Source organism: Artemia sp. Qi Xiang Cuo, chromosome 9, assembly GCF_049724085.1.
Source record: "Artemia sp. Qi Xiang Cuo chromosome 9, ASM4972408v1, whole genome shotgun sequence".
Classification (NCBI taxonomy): Eukaryota; Metazoa; Arthropoda; class Branchiopoda; order Anostraca; family Artemiidae; genus Artemia; species Artemia sp. Qi Xiang Cuo.
The window spans coordinates 12,596,602-12,623,419 of NC_142802.1; the positions used below are offsets into that span (position 1 = coordinate 12,596,602).

The window sequence follows — 26,818 nt, forward strand, 5'->3', positions numbered from 1 at the left end:
AAAAATTTCACTAATAATGAAACACAGAAATGGCAAATGATCCACAATGGAGACGCGATTCAATCCACATTTTCAGCTGTTTAAATTCCTAAAATATACTTTGAATTTCGTTATGTCAGATATTTCGGTAAAAACAGCGAAAAATAATAACTATTAGCACCCAAATTTCAATTCTAACGCCATGCTTCAGCTAAAAGAGGATTAAACAAAGAGTGTACAGCACTATTGCAAAGTGAACACACTGTAGATTTTTCAAATTTAAAACTTCTATATAAATAATATATAATATATATAACAAAGATATTTTTAAATTGAAATATTAAAAATAAAATGTTGACATGAAGCACTTAAAAAAAAGGAGGAGGAGGCATAGCGACCACGTGCCAATAATACACGTAAATAATACACGTGTCAATAATATGTGTCAATAAACCTAATTGAAATAAAAATATAAACGGGTAAAAGTATTAATGAAGAGAGTGAATGTTGGAAGAAAAGCCAAAAACATTTATGAGTCTGAATAGTTCAGTTTCATATCTGGAAGTCTTTATCCACTGAAAAGGAAGAAAAAAATACATTGAAATTTTATTTTTGAACGTTCACGGTCTTAATTAAGAGTTTTACCAATTTATTATGTTCGTATTTCACAGTGGTAATAAGACAGCACTAGGGAAATGGTAGCCCGTTGGTACCCTGTAGATGCCCCATGGAAAACATCTAACCTCTGTCGACCTTAACGACTTTAATTTTACAAAATTACTACTAAAAACAAATTTGGCTCTTTTTTAAGCTATTCTTAATGGCTATTCCATTTTTTCATTTAAATTACCGGATTGTCAATGAAAATACAAATTTCAACAATCCAGATTATGGTCACAATCCTGCAGTAATCAAACTTGTTATGAAGGAATATGACATTTAGGCAGTAATTAAACTTTTCGCAAACGAACCGCCTTGAATCCACCCAGGGCGTATGTTACGAAAGTTAAGCTTGGAAACATCTTTAGAAAGCAAAACGATCATATACCAGGGGGGGCATTTCCCTAAATAGTCTAAAAGTGGATTGAAGGAAAACGAGACAGTCCAAATCTCCAACTCTGCCTTGGTAGGCGGGTTAACTCAATGTATACACCAAGAAAGGGAGGTCTAGAGAAGGATTAAAAGGGAAGGAAACTGATGCAAAAGGAGGAAAAAAGAGCTCAAGATGAGATAATTTCAGAAAAAGAAACAAGAATACTCTGCCCTTAAAATAGTTTTACTAAGTAGCTCGATAGGTGCAAAAAGAAACAGGACAACTCACGTTCTCATGAATTGAGCTTTATTAGTATAGATAGTGGTATTTTTCTTGTTACACATCATAGGAGGAACTTTGCATATTGGGGATAGACTTTCATTTGGGCTTAAACATTCGGTTTATATTTCTTCTTTTTTTTCAAAGTATGCTAATTTTCAGTAGTACATTTCTATGTTGTTTGTGAAAATGAAAGAAAATAAAGCATGCACTAGTTTTCTGCCCAGAGTCCTTGTTGATTAGAGAATAATTTTAGGTTTCCCCCCTCCCTGGGCATAGCGTAAACGCTAGTAAAATGTATTCTCCTGCGACTCATAAAGTTTATTTAAATTTTTTGAGAACATTTGATTTATAATACACATTAACTAAATAAAGAAAAAGATGGATGGAGAACTTCCGCTTCGACAACCTCAAGATAGCCCAGTTATCACGTATCACACCAGACAGAGCAATGTACCGATCCCTTACGCACGAGCTAGCAAGAGGAGTGACCCCAAAACGTCCCACAAGGATGGTCGGAACCTAAATAAGTAAATAAGTAAACTAAATAAGAAAAACATTGTGACCAGGGCTCAATCTCTGGGCATCAAAAATCAGACGAAAATTTTTTTTAGCCGAGAAAATTTGACAAATGAGTAAATTAAAATTTCAAAGGAAAAGAACTAAAAACATCCTCTTGTAAATTGACTTAAAGCGACAAGGACAACGAAATAAAAAAAATTCTCGGGCTCTGAACCTGTCTTATGTCCATTCATATCGGAAAACTGCAGTTTTTTAAGATTTTGATTTTGGTTGTTTCAAAATAGTGAAGTCTTTACGGCTGTGCCACATTTTCATCAGTGTTGCCAAGTTGAAACGTGAAAATAAATGACTGAAAGTAATCAGTTAAATTTGACAATACTTTCTTCTGTAAAAATGCAGACGTTAACTGTCTGTTAATTCTGAAAGATAACACCTTCAAAGGAAAGCAATAATTCTTAACCTGTTTGATGCCACAAATTGGTGCCGTTGGTGCGATTTGGTACCATGGCTTACTTTTTACCCATATTTCTTTTTGTTAAATTTGGCGCTATTACCGACACATATTGTATACAGAGGTGTATTTCATTAGAAATTGAATTCCCAAATTTACCTAACCTTTTAAGTTACGTAAGGTTGTGTAAGTATTTACTTGGTCAGTTTAAACAATCAAATATTATTTTTCAGTGTTCTTTCTACTTTAAAAATTAGTGAAGTATAGATATCGTTGGATAAAAAAGTCAACAGAAAAAGTTGAAAAGGACAAGAAAAAAAAGAATATAAATCGAAAAATAAATCCAAAAACATAAATAAAAAAAAATTGGTCAGTATATCCAAAAATACAAATCAGGCCCATAAAAAGCCCTTCCTCCACCCATAAAAATATAGTCTTTAAGAGTTTAATAATTTTCCTATAAATCACATGCTAGCTTCAGTTTGGGAAAATCCCCCACCCCAAACCCGAAAAAATATCATTCAAAGTGAAGGACATAAATTCATAGCTTACAGAAAGTAAAGATGATATAAAGCTACTCATAAATGTCACTGTCTTTCGATTTTAGATTTCTAATGATATAGAAGTGATGACATAATCAATTAACTGTTGACATAAACATATTTCTGCATGATTAATTTCTGTTTTGCATTTTTGACATACAGAAGATGACAGAACTAGGCTTGGAAACTATTTGAACTACTTCATTTAGTTTAGTTGGTTTAACTTCTGCCCAATTTTTTTTAACGAATTAATTAAAGTCTTTTGTTTTTTTGAGATTCAAATATTTAAAACTGATTTTGCATCAGGAAAGTAAAATAGTAAAACAAAAATAAAAATATTTAACTTAGTTTCTTAGAATATTAAAAAAACGATCGCAAAAAAATGATCGTCTTCATAATTCATTTTGTGTTTATCTTAAACTAATTTAGTCACTCAAACTAAACTGATTTAGTTATTTTAATTAGTTCAGTTTTAATTTATTGTTTCAGAGCGGACAAATTGGCTCATTAAGACTCGTTTTCTTATGAAAATTAATTATTTCAAAACCAGCTTCTTTACATAAAAGCAAGAAGCGATGCTAAAAATTCAAACAAAAAGAAATAATCTCATATTAGGCGGGCTTCCACCCTTTTAGACTCCCAAGTTTGACTAGTGCTTTCCTGAAAGCATTTTAGAATGAAGCAAATGTAGATAACTAGTAGTTGTAAGTGCTTTTTCCCCCCATTAGTAGATATTTGAACTAAGAATTTCACTGTTTGAACCAATTACAACAAAATACGTCTTTCTGATTGCTCTAAGAAGTCTTTCTAATTTCATTCCCTAAGCAATGGTACCCCACTTTGTAAGCAAAGTTATTTAACCTCATTTTAAGTTTTAATGTCGTTCATTACTTTCATTTAGAAATATTTCTTTTTATATACTTAATTTCTTTCTTTTTAATATGATTACAAGGGCTATCCCATGGCCGCTGCTTCTTTAACCTTCCGCTCTAATTTCGAAGAACCCCAGGAGATTCATCCTATACATACTATTCATCCTATTCTTTAACCTTCCGCTCTAATTTCGAAGAACCCCAGAAGATTCATCCTATACAAACAATTTTGTCTCCTAATTTTTAACTGCCCCTAATTAGTTGAGTAATTCAGAAGGCCACTTGAAAGCAACCACTAATCTAATTGTAGATTATCTACAAATAATTATAAAAACATCAATGAGACAGCACTGGGGAAACGGTAGCCCACTGGTAGCATCTAGATGCCCCATGGAAACATTCCTCTGTTGACTTTAATTGCTGTAATTTTTACAAAAATCACAATCAAAAACAAATATAGCTCAAATTTAAGTTATTTTCAATGACTTATTCATTTTCCACTTGGTATATCAAATTGTCTATTGAAAATACAAATTTTTACAATCCAGATGATGGTCAAAATCATACAGTAGTCAATCTTATTGTGAATGAATATGACATTTTGGCAGTCATTAAAAAATTCAGTTTGTTAATTACAAACAAATACATAATCCAACTATCACATCATACAGTAGTCGATCTTATTGTGAATGAATGACATTTTGGCAGTCATTAAAAAATTCAGTTTGTTAATTACACACAAATACAGAATCAAACAAATGAAACAATCATAATCGTACCTTAGTCAATCTGGTTTTGAATAAATATGACATTTTGGCAGTCATTAAAAAATCAAGTTTTTTAATTACACACAAATACAGAATCACAAAATCATAATCATACAGTAGTCGACCTGATTGTGCATGAATATGACATATTGGCAGTCATTAAAAAATTCAGTTTTTTAATTACACACAAACACAGAATAAAAAAATCACAATCATACAGTAGTCGACATTATTGTGAATGAATGACATTTTGTCAGTAATTGAAAAATTCAGTTTGTTACTTAAAAACAAATAATGAATCACAAAATCATAATCTTACAATGGTCGATCTTGCTGTGAATGAATGATATTATGGCAGTCATTAAGAAATCAATTTTTTTAATTACAAACAAATACAGAATCACAAAATCACGATCATACAGTGGTCAATCTGTTTTTGAATAAATATGACATTTTGGCAGTAATTAAGAAATCAATTTTTTTAATTACACAGAAATACATAATCAAACGATCACAATCATACAGTAGTCAATTTGATTGTTAATGTGTATGACATATTGTCAGTCATTAAATAATTTAGTTTGTTATTTAAAAACAAATACATAATCAAACAATCATATTCATACATTATTCGACCTGGTTGTTAATGAGAATGCCATATTGGCAGTCTTTGAGAAATTAATTTTGTTAATTACACACAAATACATAATCAAACGATCACAATCATACAGTAGTCGATCTGATTTTGAGTGAATATGCCATATTGGCTATATTTAAATAATTAATTTTGTTACTTCCAAACAAATACTTAATAACAAGATCATATGAATACCGGTGTCGATATGGCTTCTCGAGAATTCCATATTGGCTATATTTAAAAAATTCATTACTTTAATTACACACAAATAAAGAATCCAACAATCACAAGCATACCGTAGTCAATCTTATTGTGAATGAATATGCCATTTTGGCAATCATTAAAAAATTAAGTTTGTTAATTACACACAAATACAGAATCACACGATCACAATCATACAGTAGTCAATCTTATTGTGAATGAATATGACATTTTGGCAGTCATTAAAAAATTCAGTTTTTTAATTACACACAAATAGAGAATCATAAAATCATAAGCATACATTTGTCAATCTTGTTTTGAATCAAAATGCTATTTTGACAATCTTTAAAAAATCCATTTTGTTAATTAAACACAAAAACAGAATCACACAATCATAATCGTACCGTAGTCAATCTTATTTCGAGTCAGTATGACATTTTGGCAGTCATTAAAAAATTAATTTCGTTACTTAAAAATAAATACAGAATCAAAAAATCATAATCGTACAATTGTCAATCTAGTTGCTAATGAAAATGACAGAATGACAGTCTTTGACAAATTAATTTTGTTATTTACACACAAATACAGAATCACACAATCACAAGCATACCGTAGTCAATCTTATTGTGAATGAATATGACATATTGGCAGTCTTTAAAAAATTAATTTCGTTACTTACAAACAAATAATTAATCAAACGATCACATTCGTACATGTTTCTATCTGGTTTCTATTGTGAATTAAATATTGGCAGTCTTTAAAAAATTCATTTCTTTAATTCCAAACAAATAATGAATCCAAAAATCACAATCGTTAAGTAGTCGATATGGTTGTTAATCAATATGACATATTGGCAGTCATTAAAAAATCAATTTCTTTACTTAAACACAAATACTTAATCAAAAACTAACATGCATACCGTATTCGATCTGGTTGCTTATGTGTACGCCATAATTTCAGTCTTTGAAAAATTCATTTCGTTAATTACAAACACATACAGAATACAACAATCACATCATAAAGTAGTCGACCTTGCTTTTAATGAACGACATTTTGGCAGTCATTGAAAAATTCAGTTTGTTAATTAACTATTGGTTTTGTACTGAATAGTCTAAATTCTTTACTGGAATATCTGAAACTATGAATTTTTTTTCAAGTTTCATTTTCGTCAAATTGGAAATTGGAAAACTGATTATGATATTTACATTCAAAAAAGGGCATAATTGAAAAGCAAAAATACAAGCAAATACGCTGGTCCCTTTGGGTCCTTCTCTTTTCTCCAAAATCCTCAGCTTTTTTAAATTCTTCGCCTTATTTTTTGTTATATAATTTCACTATTTTTTGAACTTTGTTTAAAATAATATATTTCCCAAAACAAAGCCTTGCGCACGTTGAAAGTAAACGCAAAAATATAAACCTTGTGAGAATGGAAAAGTATCTGATCAAATTGTAAATAAAAATGCAGTCAGAATATTTAGATAGAATAGGTCAGAACAGAAAAATATTTTGACAGTGAAAACACAAATGATTATAGTTTGAAATGAAAGTAAAGAGCAAAGTTAAAACTTAAAATGAATATAAGATATTCTACTGATGACGTGGCTAATCACCCCTTAAAACATGCTTTTTAAGTTAAAATTTTAATTTTAAAAACAATTTAAACAACATGGTTAATATATACAATATTTATATCTACAAGAGATTTTAAACATTCAGTAAAGAAAATTCGGTACTTGTGCATAATATGGTACACACAAAAGAAGTCAAGTTTGGTTAATGCTAATAAAAAAACAGGATGAATATATAATAGTTTAGAAACAAATTTGGGCTATATGTTTGCACATTAGGGGGTAGGGGGGGGTGGGGGGTAAAGCATAGCATATATTAAATACGTAACCTAACCTAGGTACCCCCCCCTAAACCCCAAAAAACAACAGTTTAAATATGGTAAACGCAATGAAGACCACGCTTTGTATTCCACTTCTCTATTGCAAATACCCGTTTTGCGGGTTTCGTGTCTCGTTTCCTTGATACAGTTATAGCGGTGGGTACCAGATTTGACCCCCCCCCCCTCCGAAAAGTTTGTCTGACTCGTAAAAACGTAACAAAAATGGATATAAAAAATTTTGTATGCGTTTTTTTAGTTTTTGTTTGTGTACCTCCCCCCCCCCCAAAAAAAAAAATTAGTAAAACCCCCTCCGAAAAAAAATCCTGGTACGGCCATGCAGCTTAGTAAACGGTTTTTGGCAATCATTTATGAAGTGTCAAGTACAACCTTTAGGGCTGACTGCCAACTGGACAAATTTTATATGAAACGGACGTATTCCATGTGCCGGGACGTATTGTCATAAAAGGGAAAAAAATTACATATTTTAGAAATTTGAGACACAAAAGGACAAAAAGAGACATATTTTGTAAATTTATGACATAAAACAAAACATTTCTCAACTAGATATATATTTTGATAAAAAAAAATGTTACTTTTCGCCGAAGTAATGCTTTTTCTTTTTTTTTTTTTTTTTTAGCATCCAGGTTTTGCAAGAGTAAATGATCGTAAGTAAATGATTTTTTTGCAAACTAAGGGATTTACATATTTACATGACTTTCGTACATTCACACTAATTCATTTTGTATTAATGATTTATATGGATTTCTTTTTGTTTTCAATACATTTCATGTTAATTGACCACTTTACAAAGCGGGTTTTGGTCTATAAAACAACTGGTAAAAAATAACCTATAGTTTTGGAAATTCCAAGATGGATACGTTTTAGCTAAAAAAAACAACAACACATTTTTGGATGCTCAGGGGACACATTAATCGACCAAAAAGTCGGCAACCCTGAATGAAATAGTGTGAAATAACAAATTAAAGCTAAAGCATAAGTAGAAAAGTGCAGAGAAGAAACTATTAATCACCGTAACTACGCTTGCCTCCCCCTTTCCCAAGTTCCCCAAAAGTCACGGCTGTCCAAAAAAACGTACTGGCAGTTGAGGATGAAGTGCTGGGTGAACAAGAGCTGCGTGCTGCAGTGCTGCATTTGTATGTTCATTGGCAAATGCTGCCGAATAGGCTAGTGCAGGATGATGTGTCCAGATATCTGCTGCGGTTGGGAAAAATGCTTGACTTAGTTCCTCTGGAAATAAAAACAAAATAAAAAGTTGGCTAGAACCTAAAAAAAAAATAGTTTACATGAATCAGCCGATACTTAGCCTGGCCTTAATCGGTATAATAATCATTTTAAGAGTTAGAGAGGAAGCTTATACAAAAATTATGAGAACATATTTAGCCTTGTCTTAATTTCTACATAAGACTACTAAAAGAAGCCCCCTACTTCCCAACTTGTTAGTCCAATATTAATAGATATAGGGGGATTAGAAAAGACAAATCTTTTCTAATTTTATCAAAATAAGTTTAATTAACATAAACAGCAAATTCTTTTAATTTACCTTTTTTTATTCAATTTTTTTTTTATAGCTTTGGTTACTCGTCGCACGAGCTGCTTTGTATATAACAAATCAACTTAAAAACGCGTTGTTCAAACGTTTATAAATAAAAAGTCCCTTCTCGATATATATTAATAGATATATAATAATATTAATTATATATATTAATATATATATATATATATATATATATATATATATATATATATATATATATATATATATATATATATATATATATATATATATATATATATATATATATATATATATATATATATATGTGTGTATATATATATATACGATATATATATATATATAGACCTTAATATATATAGACCTTTAGGTATAGACCTTAAACAGAGACAATATAGAGTATAAAAGGTATAATAGGCCTTTAGCAGAGACAGACACAAAAAATTCAAACATTTTTTTACCTATTAGAAATTCAATACAGAGTAACCTGGCTTATAAACCGGATGAGAAACGTAAAAACCAACAGAGAGAAAAATCTCAATGAAAAAAATAACAAACGAGACTGCGGACAGTGGAAAGAAAAGACGAAAAATAAAACAACGCGGATATTTCGCCTGTATCCAAACAAGGCGTCTTCAACACGAAAGAAACACAAGAAGAACATAAAAAAAAACAAAAAAAAACAAAAACTTAAAAACAAATAAAACCACCACCAAAAAAAATATAAAATTAGCGCAAACTAATCCACGTCAGGAGAAACAGTTATTATAATTACTTCAGTGAGGACACCAAAGCAAGATAAAAATGAGAAAAAAAAATTTCTTTAATTATTCTGTTGCGAAATGAGAAACGTGCAATTTTGAAAAAAAAATAAACAAAGAGAAAGACAGGCAAAATATACGAAAAACACTGGAAAGCAATGAAAAATCGAAAGAACGTTGATATTTCGAGGGAGAACCCGGGCGAGGCCCCTCCGCATGTCATTTCACTTGATGCTTTAAGTTGTTTCACTGATTTTAGAAAAGAAGCTGGGAAAAGACATTTATTTTTTTTTGTTCCAATCCTCGTACATTTTCCCTGGATACGACCTTGATCCTACATCAGATTTGAATTTTCTCCACAAAGTCTGAACTTATTTTCAGAGAAGTCACGAAGTAGAACCTCGGCTATACCTTCCACACCCCAACTTGGGGTTTCAATCTAGCTCCGAAAGCTTTCCATTTAGAAAAAGAATTTTCAGAGTCCGTGAAAATTCAAGCACTCTAACCAATCAAACAAGTGAGGCATGAACTTGAAAAGACAATCGCAACTTGAGCTTTAATTCCATTCCCGAAAATTTCATTCACTCCATTTTCAGAGTTAGAAAGACCCCTCTTTTTCCATTACTGATCCTCAGCCCCTCTTTTAAAAATCGAAGTTCTTATAGGTTCCAGAAGTTAAAATATGGGGATGTTCCATGCCCCTTGTTTGGTTACAGAATAGACAAATCCAACAGTCATTCTACAATATAATCCCGGTGCATTCCTTGACATATCTCTAAACTAGATTAATTAAGGCACTCCTGTACTAAACGGACTCTTTTATATACTGCAATGGAAACCAGTCACGAAATAGACCGAGACGCGTGATAATAAACAGGTTTACGCTACCTTGTGGGATATAAACAAAAGGTTTCTCACTTCAGGAACTATATTTAAACTGTTGTTTTTTGGGGTTTAGGGGGGGGGAGGAGGAGAAGGTACCTAGGTTAGGTTACTTATTTAATATATGGTATGCTTTGCCCTCCCCCCCCCTAATATGCAAATATATAGCCCAAATTTGTTTCTAAACTATTATATATTCATCCTATTTTATTTTATTTCATTAGCATTAACCAAACTAGCACTATATAAAAGAGTCCGTTTAGTAAAGGAGCATCCCAATTAATTTAGACTAAAATTAGACTGATTAATCAGCCAATGATGCAAATCATTTATGTTGCTGCAAATAATACTCAATTCTGTTTCCAAGAGCAAGGCGATAAGAGCAGAGAAAACATCATTCAAATGGCATGTATGTTCCATTTTTTTTATCAAGGAAACCAAGTAACACATGTTTTAACAGGTGGTGACACAGACAATTAGGTTCATTATTGATTGGAGGGAGGTTTACAAATTGGGATTTCCATTAGTTTCACCTGGCGAAATAGACGTTGTATGAAAAGAGTATCACCCCACAGAGACCTATTAAAAACAACAACAAAGAGTTGGTACATCTAGAATTACTATGGGGAAGAAAAAATACAAATCTCGTGGAAAAACTAGGGAGATTAATGAGAGATAACAATTTTTTATTTTTTCAACTATCATAAAAACATGTTGTAAATAGAACGTAAGTGTTTTGGCCCTTTCGATTAAAATTAAATAAAACAGAATTTTTTCAAATAAAAGTAAAGAGCGACATTAAAACTTACAACACTCATAAGCTATTCCCCCCCCCCCCTGGCTTCGCGATAAAGTTGCATAGTGAAACCATTCGTGAATGCAAGTAATTGGCATTAATATGTGCAAAAACGTTCAAATGATTAGCTAAAACAGTATTTAAATGTGCAAAAATGAAAATTAAAAAAAACAATTAAATTGTTTAAAGCAAATGTACATAAATATGCTCTTCCATTCTTACGGTATAGTGAAAAATACTTTCTATACAGTTCCAATCGCCCTTGTGCTAGAGCAGTCGTTTTTAAAGCATTTGGGACATAAAGTTGAACTTTGAAGTAAAGAGCGGAATGCTGAGGAGGAGACAGTCCGCCACGTATACCCAATGATGTCAACAATTGCTCTTTACATTCATTTGAAACAACTTTTTCTTTTTTTTTTAAATTAGCTATCTGTTAACTGCTAATACCATTCCCAGGATTACCCTAGATGTGATGAGGATAACTGAACCCGTAAACCCGACTTTTTAAATCTACGTTTTACTTGGCAAAACAGTGTTTTGATAATAAGTAGGCCTATTTGACCGGAAATTAAAAGCAAAAAGGATTATGTCACATTGAAGTGGCGTTTTCTGCCACTTTGTGGGACAGGGCAACATTTTTATCCCAAAGAGGGAGAAAAGCTACCGATTGAGAAATTACTTGAAAATTAATGAAAATTCTTAGATAGCCCATTGACTTAAAATAATCGAAAAAAAATCTATATTGAGCTTCACAGTTTCAGAGCACTAATGCGGCACAGTTACGCATTCGATGCACGCAGTCCATACAAAGATAAACGGTTATTATACACGTATGAATGTTTATTTCAATTTTTTATTAAATTAAGTTAATTCATTTTAGGCTTGATAAAATTATGTAGAATGATATATAATTGTGCATCTGCTACTACAGAGGGGAGTCGAATGGCCTTTGTGTAGGTGTGGGGGGAGGAAGTTGACCTGAAACCTCAAAGGGGACAGTTTTATTCCCTAATTTTCTCCTTCTCGGTGAACGTTCAGATAAATTAGAAGATGCTTTTTTGGGGCTGTTATCATACGTTAGATGATTGTCACTGTACCAAAGCTTCACATTTTATGGCCTGTTGATTAGCGGTTATTATTTTTATTTTATTTTTTTTTACTCTTCGTATTCGGAGGAAATAAAAAGTTTGAATTGAATTGAATTATTCTGCAGCTATGTGAACAGGAGGGTGGGAGTTTCAAAACGCTGCCCCTCTCCCTAAGTCTTGAGGTTTTACAACGATTTCTATAGTTTCTTATATATTCCTTCTATAAGAGATTATAATTTGGTCTTATAATTTGTCTAATATTAGATATTACTTGGAGTTATACTCTTCCCTCCTCACAATTCAAAACTTTAAATGACAAAAAATTTATATATTTTTTTCCATTTATTTTTTAGTATTCGCCTACACTTTTTTTCTTGTATTCAATTCTTATGACTAAAAATGAAGATAGACCCTCTCCTCAACTCCCTGCTCTTTATACTAAAGTTTTACAGTGCGATACTGAAAGCATTTATGAGTACATTTCAGCTTCAGTAGTCCTTTTTAAAGTGTCGGGGGACAAAAAGTCAAACTTTAGCGTAAAGAGCGGAAGATTGAGGAGGGTGCAGCTTCCCTCATATAAGGAACAGTTTTTGTTACTGCTTGCAGTAAGACCAGCGGTTTCCACCGCACACAGCATGTGAACTTCATGTTACATGGGGATTTGGTTAACATTAAACTCTCCATGCTTAAGGTGGCTGAACTTGTTGAGCCACACCGCCGTCCAAACTCCAAGAAAAAGGATTGGCGACGGTAGGACTCGAACCTCCAACCCAAAGGACATGGGATTGCTCACGGAAGCTGCACCCTCCTTAATATCTTGCTCTTTCAAACAGTTCGTGGCAACGAACTGTAAGTAAGGAGCGACCCGGCTCAATAGTAAACGAAACTCTAAAAAACAGAATTTTGATACCAATACATAAATCTAAAGAATCAAAATTTTATGATGATACCAAATATATAAGTTTCATCAAGTTTAGTCTTACCCATGAAAAGTTATGCGCCTGAGAAAATTTGTCTTATTTTAGAAAAAAGGGGGAAACAACCCCTAAAAGTCATAGAACTTTAATGAAAATCACACCATCAGATTTAGCGTATCAGAGAACTTTATGAAACCTGATGAGGTTTTAAGCTCCTATCTTCAAAAATGTGGAATTTGTATTTTTTGCCAGAAGAAAGATCACGGATGAGTGTTTATTTTTCTTTTTTTTTCCAGGGATGATCGTATCGATCCAGTAGTCCTAGAATGTCGTGAGATGGCTCATTCGAACGGAAATTAAAAGTTCTAGTGCCCTTTTTAAGTGACCAAAAAAATAGAGGGCAACTTGGCCGCCACCCCCGCTAATTTTTTTCCCGAAGACCCCCAATCAAACTTTCGAGATAACCATTTTGTTCAGTATAATCAAAAATCGAGTTAACATGTCTTAGAGGATGATTGATTGTCACACAACTCCTGAAGAACGGGCAACAAGTTGTAAACTTTTCCCATTGTTTACATATAGTATTAATTATTGGAAAGTATAAACGCGTTTTCAGGAGGAATTTTTTTGGAGTGGGGGGGTCAGGGGTTACGGGGGAGGATCTTTCCAAGGAGGATATTTCCTTGGGGGAAGGGACATTTCTATGAAAGGGGTGCCAGATTTCCCAGCATTATTTAAAAAATGATCTGAAATTAAATAAAAAAACTATTTTGTTCAACTGAAAGTAGCCTAAGAAGCAACATTAGAACTGACAACGAGCAGAAATTATTACGTATATGAGGGGGTTTGCCCCCTAGTCAATACCTCGCTCTTTACGCTAAAGTTTTTTTAGTACTTTCAAAAGAGCTATCTATTTTAATTAACCGACCTTTGTGATTCAGGGGTTTGTGGTTCGGACAAAATTCGAACTTTAGCGTAAAGAGCGAGGTATTGACTAGGGAGCGAACTCCCTAATATACGTAATAAAAACATACGAATATAGAAATTTGTTACGTAAGTTAATTCGTAAGTTACGTCAGAACAAAATTTCCAGAAAGCCAAATAGCCAAAAAAGGGAAAATTAATATGCGAATTTCGTTTTAATTATTCATGTACGGTAAGCCAAAATCAAAGCTGCATTAATTCAAAATAGTTCAGAAATTAACTAGTAAAAAACAAATTTTTTTTTAACTGAAAGTAAGGAGCAACATTAAAACTTAAAACGAACAGAAATTATTCCGTATATGAAAGGGGCTGTCCCCTCCTCAACGCCTCGCTCTTTACGCTAAAGTTTGACTCTGCCTCACAACTTTGTTTTTTAAAACAATAAAAAACTTTAAAGTAAAGAGCGAGGCGTTGAGGAGGGGACAGCCCCTTTCATATACGGAATAATTTCTGTTCGTTTTAAGTTTTAATGCCGCTCCTTACTTTCAGTAAAAAAACTTTTTTATTTATTTAATACACTAAGGTTTGACTTTTTGTCTCCAACGCTTTAAGAATAACTGTTAAAGCTCAAATACACTCAATGCTTTCAGAATGGCACTGTAAAACTTTATTGTAAAGAATTTGAGGTTGAGGAGAGGGTCTGACCTTTTTAATAATCCCAAGAAGAAAAAAAAAAAAAAAAAAAAAAAAAAAAATTGATGGTTATAAACAAAAAAATTAAAAAAAAAGTTTAAGTTATGTCATTTAAGATTTATAATAGCTGGTTTTTTTTCGAAGAGGGGGAAGAATACAACTCAGAAAAAACTGTCAACATTAGACAAATCATAACAAAAATTTCATATATAAAGAATATATAGGGTATTATAGAAGACATCTTAAAAACCTCAAGATTTGGGGGGACTTCCAGAGACCCCACCCTACTTTTTACATCCCTGTAGCAAAATGTAAAGGTTCAGTACAGCAATAATTTTCTAACTTATCATAAAAGTTTATAACTAGAATTAAACTAAAACCAATTTGCAGTTAATTATCAGTATAATTTGCACTAATTTGCTAAATTATAAATTTTTCACTTAAATTATTCTCAAATTGATCAATTCATAGCATTTAAGGTCGTGAAATGAAATTAATTAGAGTTGAAATTCATAATGACATGTAAAATATTGAATGTTATGCCCTGCTAACTTAACTTGAAAGTCGTTTACTAAGTGTGAGTTGATCTGGAACAACTAACAAAAATGACAGAATTTAATAAAAAAGAAAGGAAAACCCAAATGAATTTGAAAATAATGATTTCACAGTCTATGATTTGATTCATGGTTTCAGAATAATAGCTTTGAAATAATAGATAGCTTTATGCAGTTATATTTTGATCAATGAGTTGATGGACCTTCAGAAAAAAGATTATCAGTTTCTTGTTTCTTCAACTTATCTCTTATGTTTTTCCCGATAGAAAATAGATGGGAAAAGGAAGAACCAAAAAAACTATCGATGAGAAAAAATATTCAATTTGGGAAACTCTTGTCAGATCATTGTAAAATATGCGTACCCATACACAAATTTCTTCAGTTCCCCCTTTTTCCCATTATTCCTTTCTTATTTACCATTGTTGGTCATTTTTGCCCTTCACAACATTTTTGGCTTGACAGTGAATGTCAATTTTATATTTTTCACGTGCAGAGTTGGGTCTCCATTATCAGTGTTTCATAGTTTCCATTTGGCAATTTTTTCGCCCTTTATCTTGTCAAAAATAAGAAAAAAACCTTCTTTAAGCCGATATTTTAATTTTTTAACAGTAGGAGTGGATGGGGGGCGGGGGGGGACTGCATTGAGATGTGGATTTTTCATATTTTACTCATTACTCATTAAAATTACTCATTTTTAATCATTAATTATAATGCGAATCAAGGAATTAGTTAATAAAGCGTTCCAGGTTCACAGTGAATTCGCATTAAACTTTAAGTAAATACAAATTAAATTGCAATTTCTATCCGGAACGCACTGTAACCCGTATCAACAACCAGTACAACGACGACCCGACTATCAGTGACCATCATTGTGCTGTTTCTTTTATCCCAGAATCCGGAGAAAATGGTAGCTCATGCACACAGGCAGATCCAGGGGGTAGCTTTAGGGCCATGTGTCTCCCCCAGAATGTCGAAAGCTGTAAAAATTAAAGAAAGGGTAAAATTACTAACGGGGGAGCCAACTTTTTACATATACCCCTCCCCCAAACATTACAATTCGTATATACTTTTAACTTTCTGTAATTTAGGCAAACGATTGAAAAAACCCAAATGCTACGACAATTCAAAAATTCGGGATGTCAGGTTTTCTAGGGTTTATGAGTATTAGCTAGTTGATAAGGAAGACTACCACTACTACTGCTACTAACAACTCACCGCAGCAGCAAGCCGCCTGAGGCCAACACAGCTACGTACGTTCCTCCTCCATCCCAATCTATTCAAAGACTCCCCTTTGCACCCGCCCACGAAGTTCCCATTTCCTTTAAATCTTTCTTTATGAAGTCCTCCCACCCTAGACGAGGACGACCTACTTTCAGTTTAGCCCTAGACGGTTGGCCAGAAAGAACAATCTTCGGCAATCTGTCATCCTTCATCCGCACAACGTGCCCTAGCCACCTCAACCTTTCTTTGATTATAGCCCTAGAGAACGGTATTGAACCACATTTTTCGTATAGCATATTGTTTAAAATACGGACCGAAATAAAACGCTTTAACCATTTCTTTTATTCCCGAAGCTGATTAAGTAACAAATTAATGAACGAACCAATGAGAAGAAAACTCAATTAATAAGTTATCTTATTCCTACTGCTTCCACTACTTCAACTGTTGCAACTATTACTAGGTCTAGCGTACAATCACTCCTCCGCAAAACGAAATGCTATAGTATCATTCCTAAAAGTATTTGCACTGTGCTTTATCCCCTCCCCCGTTATGCAAATATATAGCCCTATAGATGTGTTCTCACAGCTGGAGGTTAAGAGGCTAATTGAGCCAATCCCTCTTTACGACTGGAATCGGCTCAAATGCCAAAACCCAATTTTTCGCTTTTCCCAAATGTACATTTTTCCTTACGTCACTCTTATCCGTAAATTAAATAAAAAAAAACAACAAATTTTTCAACTGAAAGTAACGAGCAACATTAAAACTTAAAACGAACAGAAATTAATGGGCATATGAAGGGGTTCACCTCTTAGACAATGCTTAACTCTTTACGCTAAGGTTTAAATTTTATTCGAACCACAAATCTCTGAATCAAAAGGGCTGTTTAATTAGAATAGATAGCCCTTTTGAAAGTACTAAAAAACTTTAGCGTAAAGAGCGAGGGCGAGAGCAATTTTTTCATCCGTGAAAAAATCGAATGTCGCTTATGTTTATACTTGTTTAAATGTTCCCCGGAGCACATGCATCTCGGTCCGTCTTTGTATAACGGTTGAGATAGGGAATGATCATACTGTATAATATTTATAGACAGTGCTAACAACGGAGGCACTTGAAACAGCTGAAATAGTGGAAGCAGCGAGCACAGCATGACTCATTAATTAGTTCGTTGATGGTTGATCTTTTAATTCATTCCTTAATGAATATGTTGAGGTATTACACACAATTTGTAAAAGAGAACAACATACAAAAGTATCATACATTATTATAACTCCATATAATGTGGGGCATAGAAACTACCCTAAACAGCCCTGGCTACGACTATACTTATGAAAGAAATGCCACCCTTCCTAATAATAATCCGGGAACGCCCAATAAAGTAACTACATGATTTTAAGCTTATTCAAACTTTCTCCACCCTCAAGGACAAAGTTTTAATAAGAAGTGTCCAGAAATTCAAAAAAGCGTAGGAACTAGACCCGAAGTCTCCCCCCTCGGGTATATTTCTTCACATCACGCAATATATGATAATCTTATCCTTATTCGAACTATATCAACCCTCACAAATTAAAGCTGAATAAAAAACGCTCAAAAATTTATCAAAATCTAGAATTTTGGGAGTACGGGTCCTGAGCTCCCCCCCCCCCACCTGGGTACATTCCTTCACCCCACGCAATGCACACTCAATGTTATGTTTAACAGAAGACTCTCTCAACTGTCACGGATTAACATGTTTGAAGTTTCGTTACAAATCCATCAAAAAGGTTTTTATCTCCCTAATCATAGTTTATTTTCTTATTTGACAAGCATTTAATCTAATAACGAAAATGGACCACTCGTCTCAACAAGGAGACAAAAGGTTGAACAAACTTTCGTTCCTCGGAAAAGAGGATTCGAAATAAATTGAAATTTCATATAGCTTCAAGCCAGTTTTCGAGTTTTCATTCAATTATTTCAACTAAATTAAAAGAATAATGAAGTCATTATCTTTGAATGATTATTTCTTTTTAGTATTAATCAAAAAAACTTTTTGCACGTAACAAGTTTTTCAAAAAAAATGTAATGAACTCCATTAAAACAAAAATGAAAAAAAAATAGAATCCAATAATCTACCAAGCATACTGCTAACACAAATCAGTATTAATAACTAAATGAAACCCAAAACAAACAGAAATTAACAATAGTCAAACTCAAAACGAGCAGAAATTAATCTGAGTAGGGTTCTAAACCCTATGCTTTCTAAAGCATAAAAATGTTGTAAAAATGTGTAAAGCATAAAGCTAATCAAAACGTTGATCAGAAATGTTTTAGGAAATGATGGGCGTGGGGAGGATTCTTCTTCTGATTACTTTAGACTATTAAAAAGGGCCATAGCCCTCTCAATTTCCAATCGAAAGACCCCTTTTTTAAGTTTTTACGACAACACTTTCTATATGACATTATATACCCCAGGGCATAGCTTACAAACTTAGCCCTGAGGTCTGTGGGGGGTTGTCATACTCAAAATATAATTTCCGGACCCTTCAACTACATTCAACAAAATTGCTATATCAAAAAGTTGATCGGAAGTGTTTGGGGAAATGATGGGTATGGGGGGTATTCGCCTTCCGATCGCTTTTGAATATTAATAAGGGCACTAGCCCTCTCAATTCCCAATAATAAACACCTTAAAAACCTTATATGCCCCTAGGGCATAAATTACAACCCTTGCCCTGAGGGTTGTGGGAGGGTTGTCATCCTCAAAGACCTAATTTCCAGAACTTGAAACTAGGTTAAACAAAATGGCCATCTCAAAATTTTGATTGAATGTGGATGGGGAAATGGTGGGTGTGAGAAAGGGTTAGTTGCCTTTCGATCATTTTCTATTATTCTAAAGCATACTAGCCCTCCCAATTTCCAATCGAATGAGCCGTTTTTGAAGTTTCTAAACAACTCTTTCTATAAAAACCTTATATGGCCCCAGGGCATAACTTACAACCCTTACCCTGAGGGCGTGGGGGGCTGTAATCTTCAAAGACCTAATTTCAAAAACTTCCAACTACGTTTAAAAAATTAAAAATCTCAAAATTTTGATTGGATGTGTTTAAGGAAATGGTGGGCTGGAGAGGGGGGTTAGTTGCCCTCCAATCACTTTCGACTATTAAAAAGGGCACTAGCCCTTTGAATTTCCAATCGAATGATTCCTTTTTGAAGTTTCTACGACAGAGCTTTCTATAAAAACCTCATATGCCCCCAGGGCATAGCTTACAACCCGTGTCTTGAGGACTGTGGGTGGAGTATCCTTCTAAAAAACATAATTTCTATCTGGAAATCAACTACGTAGAACAAAATAGCTATATCAAAACTTTGATTTGACGTGTTTGGGGAACTGGTGGGTGTGGAAGGCGTGCTAGTAGCCTTCCAATCACTTTTGACCCTTAAAAAGGACACTAGAACTCTCAATTTCCGATCGAATGAGCCCCCTTTGAAGTTTCTACGACGACCCCTTCCATATGAAGTGCCTCTGGGAAAAGAAAAATAAATAAGTAATAATAATAATAATCATAGGCAGCGCAGTAGCGCTGCCTAAGTAAAGAACGTTGTTGGCACAATGTATAATTATTATTTTTTGGTTTCTACACCTGGGCACTTCATATCAAAGGAGTTGTCGTAGAAACTTCGAAAAGGGCTCATTCAATTAGAAATGTTGGGCGTGAGAGGGCGGTTTGTTGCCCTCCAATCACTTTTGGCAATTTAAAAGGGCACTAGCCCTTTGAATTTCCAATCAAATGAGCCTTTTTTCAAGTTTCTACGACAAAGTTTTCAAAAAAACCTTATATGCCCCCAGGGCATAACTTACAACCTTAGCTCTAAGGGCTCTGGGTGGAGTGTCATCCTCAAAGACCTAATTTCCAGAAATTTCAACTACGTTGAACAAAATGGCTATCTGAAAATTTTGATTGGATATGTTTGGGGAAATGTTGAGCGCGAGAGGGGGGTTAGTTACCCTCCAATCATTTTCGGCTATTAAAAAGGGCACTAGCCCTCTCGATTTCCAATTGAATGAGCCGCTTTGGCAGTTTCTACGACAACTCTATCTATAACAACCTTATATGCCCCCAGGCCATAACTTACAACCTTTGCTATGGGGGCTCTGGGGGGTTTGTCATCCTTAAATACATAATTTCCAGAACTTTCAACTACGTTGAACAAAATGGCAATCTCAAAACTTTGATTGAATGTGTTTGGGGAAATGGTGGGCGTGGAAGGGGAGTTAGTTGCTCTCCATTCACTTTCGACTATTAAAAAGGGCACTAGCCCTTTCAATTTCCGATCCAATGAGCCCTTTTTGACGTTTCTACGACAATACTTTCTATACAAACCATATATGCCCCAGGGCATAACTTAAAACCCCTTGGCCTGAGGGTTGTTGGGGGGGGGGGGGTTGTCATCCTCAAAGACCTAATTTTAAGAACTTTCAACTACGTTGAACAAAATGAATATCTAAAAATTTTGATTGAATGTGTTTGGAAGAATGGTGGGCGTGAGAGAAGGGTAAGTTGTTCTTCAATCTCTATCGACTATTAAAAAGGGCTATAGCCTTTTCAATTTCTAATCGAATGAGCCCTATTTGAAGTTTCTACAAAAACTCGTTCTATAAAAACTCCATATGCCCCCAGTGCATAACTTAAAACCCTTGCCCTGAGGGCTCTGGGGGGAGGTGGGGGGAGGGGGGCTGTCATCCTCAAAGACCTAATTTCCAGAACTTTCAACTACATTGGAAAAAAATGGCTATCTCAAAATTTTGATTTAATGTGTTTGGGGAAGACGTGGGCGTGAGAGGGGGGTTAGTTGCCCTCTAATCATTTTCAACTATTAAAAAGAGAACTAGCCCTTTGAATGTCAAATTGAATGAGCCCTTTTTAAAGTTTCTACGACAAGGCTTTCAATGACAACCTTATATGACCCCAGGGAATAACTTATAACCTTTGCCCTGAATACTGTGGGGGGAGTTTCCTGCTCAAAGATATAATTACCAAATCATTCAAATAAGTTAAGCAAAATGGCTATCTCATAATTTTGATTGGATGTTTTTGGGAAAATGATGGACATGGAAGGGTTGTTATCTGCCTTCCAATCACTTTCGACTATCAAAAAGGGCACTAGCCCTTCCAATTTCCAGTCGAATGGGCCCTTTTTGAAGTTCCTACCACAGCGCTTTTTATAAAAATCTTATATGTCCCCATGGTATAACTTATAACCCTTCCCTAAGGGCTGTGGGGGGGGTTTCATCCTCAAAGACCTTATTTTCAGAGCTTCCAACTACGTTGAACTAAACAGAAATCTCAAAATTTTGATTGGATGTGTTTGGGGATAAGGTGGGCGTGAGAGGGGGGTTAGTTGCCCTCCAAACACTTTCGACTATCAAAAAGGGAACTAGTGCTTTGAATTTCCAATCGAATTATCTCTTTTTGAAGTTTTTTTTGAAGTTTCTGAGCTCTTTTGAAGCATTGAGAGTTGTGGGGGAGTGTCCTCCTCAAAAACATAATTTCTATTTGGAAATCAACTACGCTGAACAAAATGGCTATCTCAAAATTTTGATTGGATGTGTTTGGGGAAATAGTGGGCGTGAAAGAGGTGTTAGTTGCCTTCCAATCACTTTCGACTATTAAAAAAGGCACAAGCCACTCCAATTTCGAATGAGCCCTTTTCGAGTTTCTACGACAATTCCTACGATACGAAGTGCCCTGGCCTAAAGGAAAAAATAAAATAAAAAATAACACATTATGCCAACATCGTTCTTTACTTAGGCAGCGCGATTGCGCTGCCTATGATAACTGCACTCTTTTTGAGTTCATGTTAACTATAAACAATACAATAGGCGCGCTCAGTTTCGAGACTCAGCGAATTAGGGAGGGGAGGCATCAGAGCCTTTATACCAGGGAGGAGATGGTAAATAAAAAAAATTGATAATTTTCTTTTAATTTTTCGGGGGAGAAGTGTAATTGAAAATGTCGTTTTGGGGCCAATACTCTTCAATTCATATTGAAGCATCTCACATTTAAGTAATTCATTATTTCATAAAATTGAAATATTCAATTTTTCAATTTCAATTCAATTGAAATTTCAATTCATAATGTCCTGTGAAAATTGAAATATTCAGGGTCCAAATCTCAGCTTGCTATTTAGTTACTGTTTAGTGAATATTTAATATTTAACGAATATCTAATAAATATGTACTCGTATTTAACGAACATATTTAACGAAAAAACATTTAACGAATATTTAATGATTCACTGTTAAGAAAAATTAAAATTTAATGCCAAAATAAAGGTGTTTGGGTATCGGCTCTCTCCTCAAAATCTTCACAGAAAAAAGCGTCGAATAAAATTGACAAAAACAGTTCAACTACCAAACAAATACAGACCGAATATTTCAAACATACTTGTAATATGCTTAAAGAAAGCAAGTTTATTTGCTATTACATGAAACATAAGGAAAGTTTTTTTATTTTGATATAAATGTAAAAAAATTGTTTAAAAATAATTCTGGATGTTGTTCGAAATATTATAGTAGCTATTCGTATTTTTATTCCAATGTCTTTATATAAATTTGTTGATACGATTTTGTTTTGTTTTTCCATCTGGTTTTTAAACATAAGGGCAGTTTGCACAAAGAGCTTGTTGGTTCATTTATGTTTGTGCTTTTTGGTCATATAATGGTAAAATCACCTTTTTGCCCTTTTTTAACAGCTCATGAATGGACTACCATACCCAAGGGCTGGAAGACCTTATGAAACTAATTCTTGGTTAGACGACCCACGATAAACTCCAGAAGACTAATTTGGGATTTCCCCCGAAAAATTGTAGTGTGAAATGATCTGAAATAAATTTAATTTTCACAGTAATGTACAGGGTGGGCGGAAAGTAACTCCCTATTTTAAAGTACTTATAAATTGTATATAATTTGTTACTGCTTTGTCATATTTTTATGATTAATTCTCTCAAATGGTACAATTTTATTGATAGTTTTGTTTTTGATTTCTGATAAAACCATAACATGGCTCAGCAGTTAACACTTCAGGAGCGTGCCCAGCTGGCGTCACGATATGAAGTTTGGCAATCTGTCGTACGAGTTCAACGATGGTGGCGGACTATTCATGAACCACGTGCCCAAGTGGAACCAAAAACAATAAGAAACTGTCACGCGAAGCTCATGACCACAGGATCTGTGGTAGATGTTCGCAGAAGTGGACGCCCTTCGACATCCACGACCCAGGAGACAGTGCGCGCAGTCCAAGCAATGTTCCAGCGTAGTCCAGGAAAGTCAACTCGCCAGGCAGCTCGGGAAAGTGGACTCACCCGCTACACAGTGCGAACTGTGCTCAAGAAAAAGTTGAACTGGAGTGCGTGGAAGCGCACTACTGCCAATCACTCTCGGATGAGGACTGTGACATTCGCAAGGAGTTCGGAGAAATCATGCTGGCTGGGCATGAAGAGTGGCCTCATCTCTTCCGCAACATCCTCTGGACTGATGAGACTGTATTTCACGTCGGAGGCTTTGTCAATCGTCACAACTGCCACTACTGGGCAGGAGAGGATCCTATGATGACAGTTGAAAAACAGCAAAATCGACCCAAAGTAACGGTGTGGTGTGGTATCACCTCAGATCAGGTTGTGGGCCCATTTCTTCTGCGCAACACCATGAATGCTGAACGATACCTTGATATGTTGCGTGATAGAGTCTGGCCAGTTGTCAGCACATGGGAGAACATCGACGAGTTGATATTTATGCAAGATGGCGCCCCACCACACTTTGCTCTTGTTGTCCGCGAATGGCTGGATGCTCGCTTTCCGGGGCGTTGGTTGGGACGTCGTGGTCCACATGAATGGCCATCCCGGAGCCCGGATTTGACACCCTGCGACTTTTTTCTTTGGGGTTGGGTAAAGGAAGAAGTCTACCGCTCCAAACCAAAGACACTCGAAGAACTGGAGGATCGAATTAAGGAAGTCATGTCCACCATCCCAGTGGAGTTTCTGAGAAAGTCAGTGGATGCCATTCCTGAACATTTGCAATAGCTGGTGGAAAGATCTGGGGCACATATTGAATTTTAGAGATAACTTACCATTTATGCCTACCTTGTATGATTAATTTTTTTGAGAATAAATAAATATAATGTACATTGTTTTATTAATCAAAATAGGGAGTTACTTTCCGCCCACCCAGTAGTTTTTAGTTGATAGCTGATCGAGGTGTTCTCCAATTTCGAGAACACTTTACACCACATGACACTCGCCGTGCACAGCAGAAGTGTGTCGAATGGGGTGTGACACAGCATAGTTAAATTGTGCCACATTTGTGGAATAATCGATACTCTGAAATGTAAACCAAGTGGCAGATAATGGGCAACCCCCCAAAGGTTATAGTACTGAACACAGTCAGGCTAAGTCAGTGTGGGTGTGGCCTTCTGTTGCTATGAGAGTAAATAAGGTATTTTTAATGCATTTCAGTAAACACCGAGATTTTTTCATCAACGTGCGCTTAAATTTTGGTTCCCATTGTTGCGATTTTTTTTATCGCAAAACGGCTCACGGAAAGTGGAAGCAGGAAAATCACCAAATTATTTACATAGAAATAGTTCACTGCAGCCGTTAAAGCACAAAGAATATTATGAGACATCTAAAAAGCATACGCATAGGAATAGGCTAAATCAAGTTCTAGAAGCCAATAAAAATTATTCAAAGGGCTAATCTGTATTAGCCTAGGCTATCAATGCGTAATTAGGCTAGCTAGGTTTAGCTAGGCCTAATTCGTCTAGGCCTAATAGTTCTTATATTCTATGCTTATTTCTTTGGAAATATTTCCCCTCCAGGCCTTGAGTAATAAAATCTTGTATTAAAAGGACACGATCCTCTTGTTGTTAGTCGAATATTAATGGGATTCTTCTGATAAACATGTTTAGTTTCTCAGTTACTATACTTGCAATTTATTGTTCTACAAAGCTTTTAATTGGGAATAACGGATGCGATTCTCAACGGCTCAGTAGAAAAATTTCAACGCAGCTGTTGAACTGTTGTGACGCATAAGCCTGCAGCAAAAACTAAAGTAAGTTTGACAAATTACGCCAAAACAGCCGCTTTTGTGTAAAATCGCATCAGTGGGAACCCAGGGTAACATTGTTCGTGAATTCAGTAAAGAAATATGAATACCCTATCAACAATATTTGGGTGTCTGTTACTACTACTAACAATTTATTACACCATCAAGTCGCCCTAAGGTCAGGACAGCTGCTAAAAATCCCCTGGCGTCCAGCTCTGTCCAGAGATTTACTCCCTCCCATGAAGTACCACTTTCCGTTAAGTCTTTTCTTATGACTTCTTCCCACCGCATGCATGGCTGTTCTGTTTTTTGTTTGCAGAACTTCCAAACTTTAAGAATAAAGGAAAAAAAATGCTTTGCTTCCACCCTGAACTCTTAATTGATCTCTTTAACATTAAAAAAAAATGATTAATCTAGCAATTGGCTGTATATAAGTAACTGATCATATAATCACTAAATAAAAGCAGCTTGAAACCTGGTCTCCACTTTTATTTGCATAAATTCCCTACGGTTAAGAACCCTTATGACCAGGGTCGTATCTATTTTTTTTTGGGGGGGGGAGGGATAAATACAAACTTAAAAAAAGTACCAAAAATTAGTTTATATTCATTTTTGTTACGTTTTTACATGCCCGACAAACATTTCGGGGGGGCGGGGCAGCTCAAACCCCCTAACCCTCCCTCCTGGATACAGCATTGCTTATAGTACTTATTACACCAATCAAGACGGGACTTATATGGAGAAAACAACTCTGGTTATCTGTATCACAGAGCTGTAAGATAAAGACATGAACAGTAGGTAAAAACGCACAAGTACATAGCTTAATTTTGAAACTAGAAAACAACCAAGTTAAGAATAGTAAGTAAAGTGCTACTCACGGCCTGTGAGGGGGTGAACGAGTGCAGGGTGCGCAGCTGCAGGAGGTGAAGTTTGTTGTTTGGGCTTGCTCACTTTAGTGTTGCTCTTCGCAAATTCTAGGCGAATAGTTTGTGGTATGTCAGGATCGAAGCGTACACCCTGCGTGAGAGAAAAAACAGGTCAACATATTTGTGATGGGAGTTAGAACAAGCGAAAGGTGTGATCCTGTTACCTGTCTTACCAAGAAGAAAATCATATGTGCAAAATACTGATAATGAAGAAATGAGTCAGGTTTAAAATTTGTGACAAAGGGGAGCTTCAAAATATGTCTAATTGTCAATAGC

At 34.7% G+C, this 26,818-nt stretch overlaps 1 protein-coding gene across 3 annotated transcripts in view; it reads right to left on the reverse strand.

Annotated features, from left to right (window-relative positions):
- The window catches only part of cpo (RNA-binding protein), a 215,748-nt gene that overhangs the window by 32,491 nt on the left and 156,439 nt on the right, over positions 1-26,818 (reverse strand). For all 3 annotated transcript variants that reach the window (XR_016142217.1, XM_089094294.1, XM_089094295.1), the window contains exons 5-6: positions 26,495-26,633; positions 8,268-8,419 (exon numbers count right to left, since the gene is read on the reverse strand). Coding sequence is in view for 2 of the 3 variants with exons in the window: in XM_089094294.1 (XP_088950420.1) it covers positions 8,268-8,419; positions 26,495-26,633 (291 nt within the window). In the remaining variant the exon portion in view is untranslated. The remainder of the gene's footprint in view (positions 1-8,267; positions 8,420-26,494; positions 26,634-26,818) is intronic.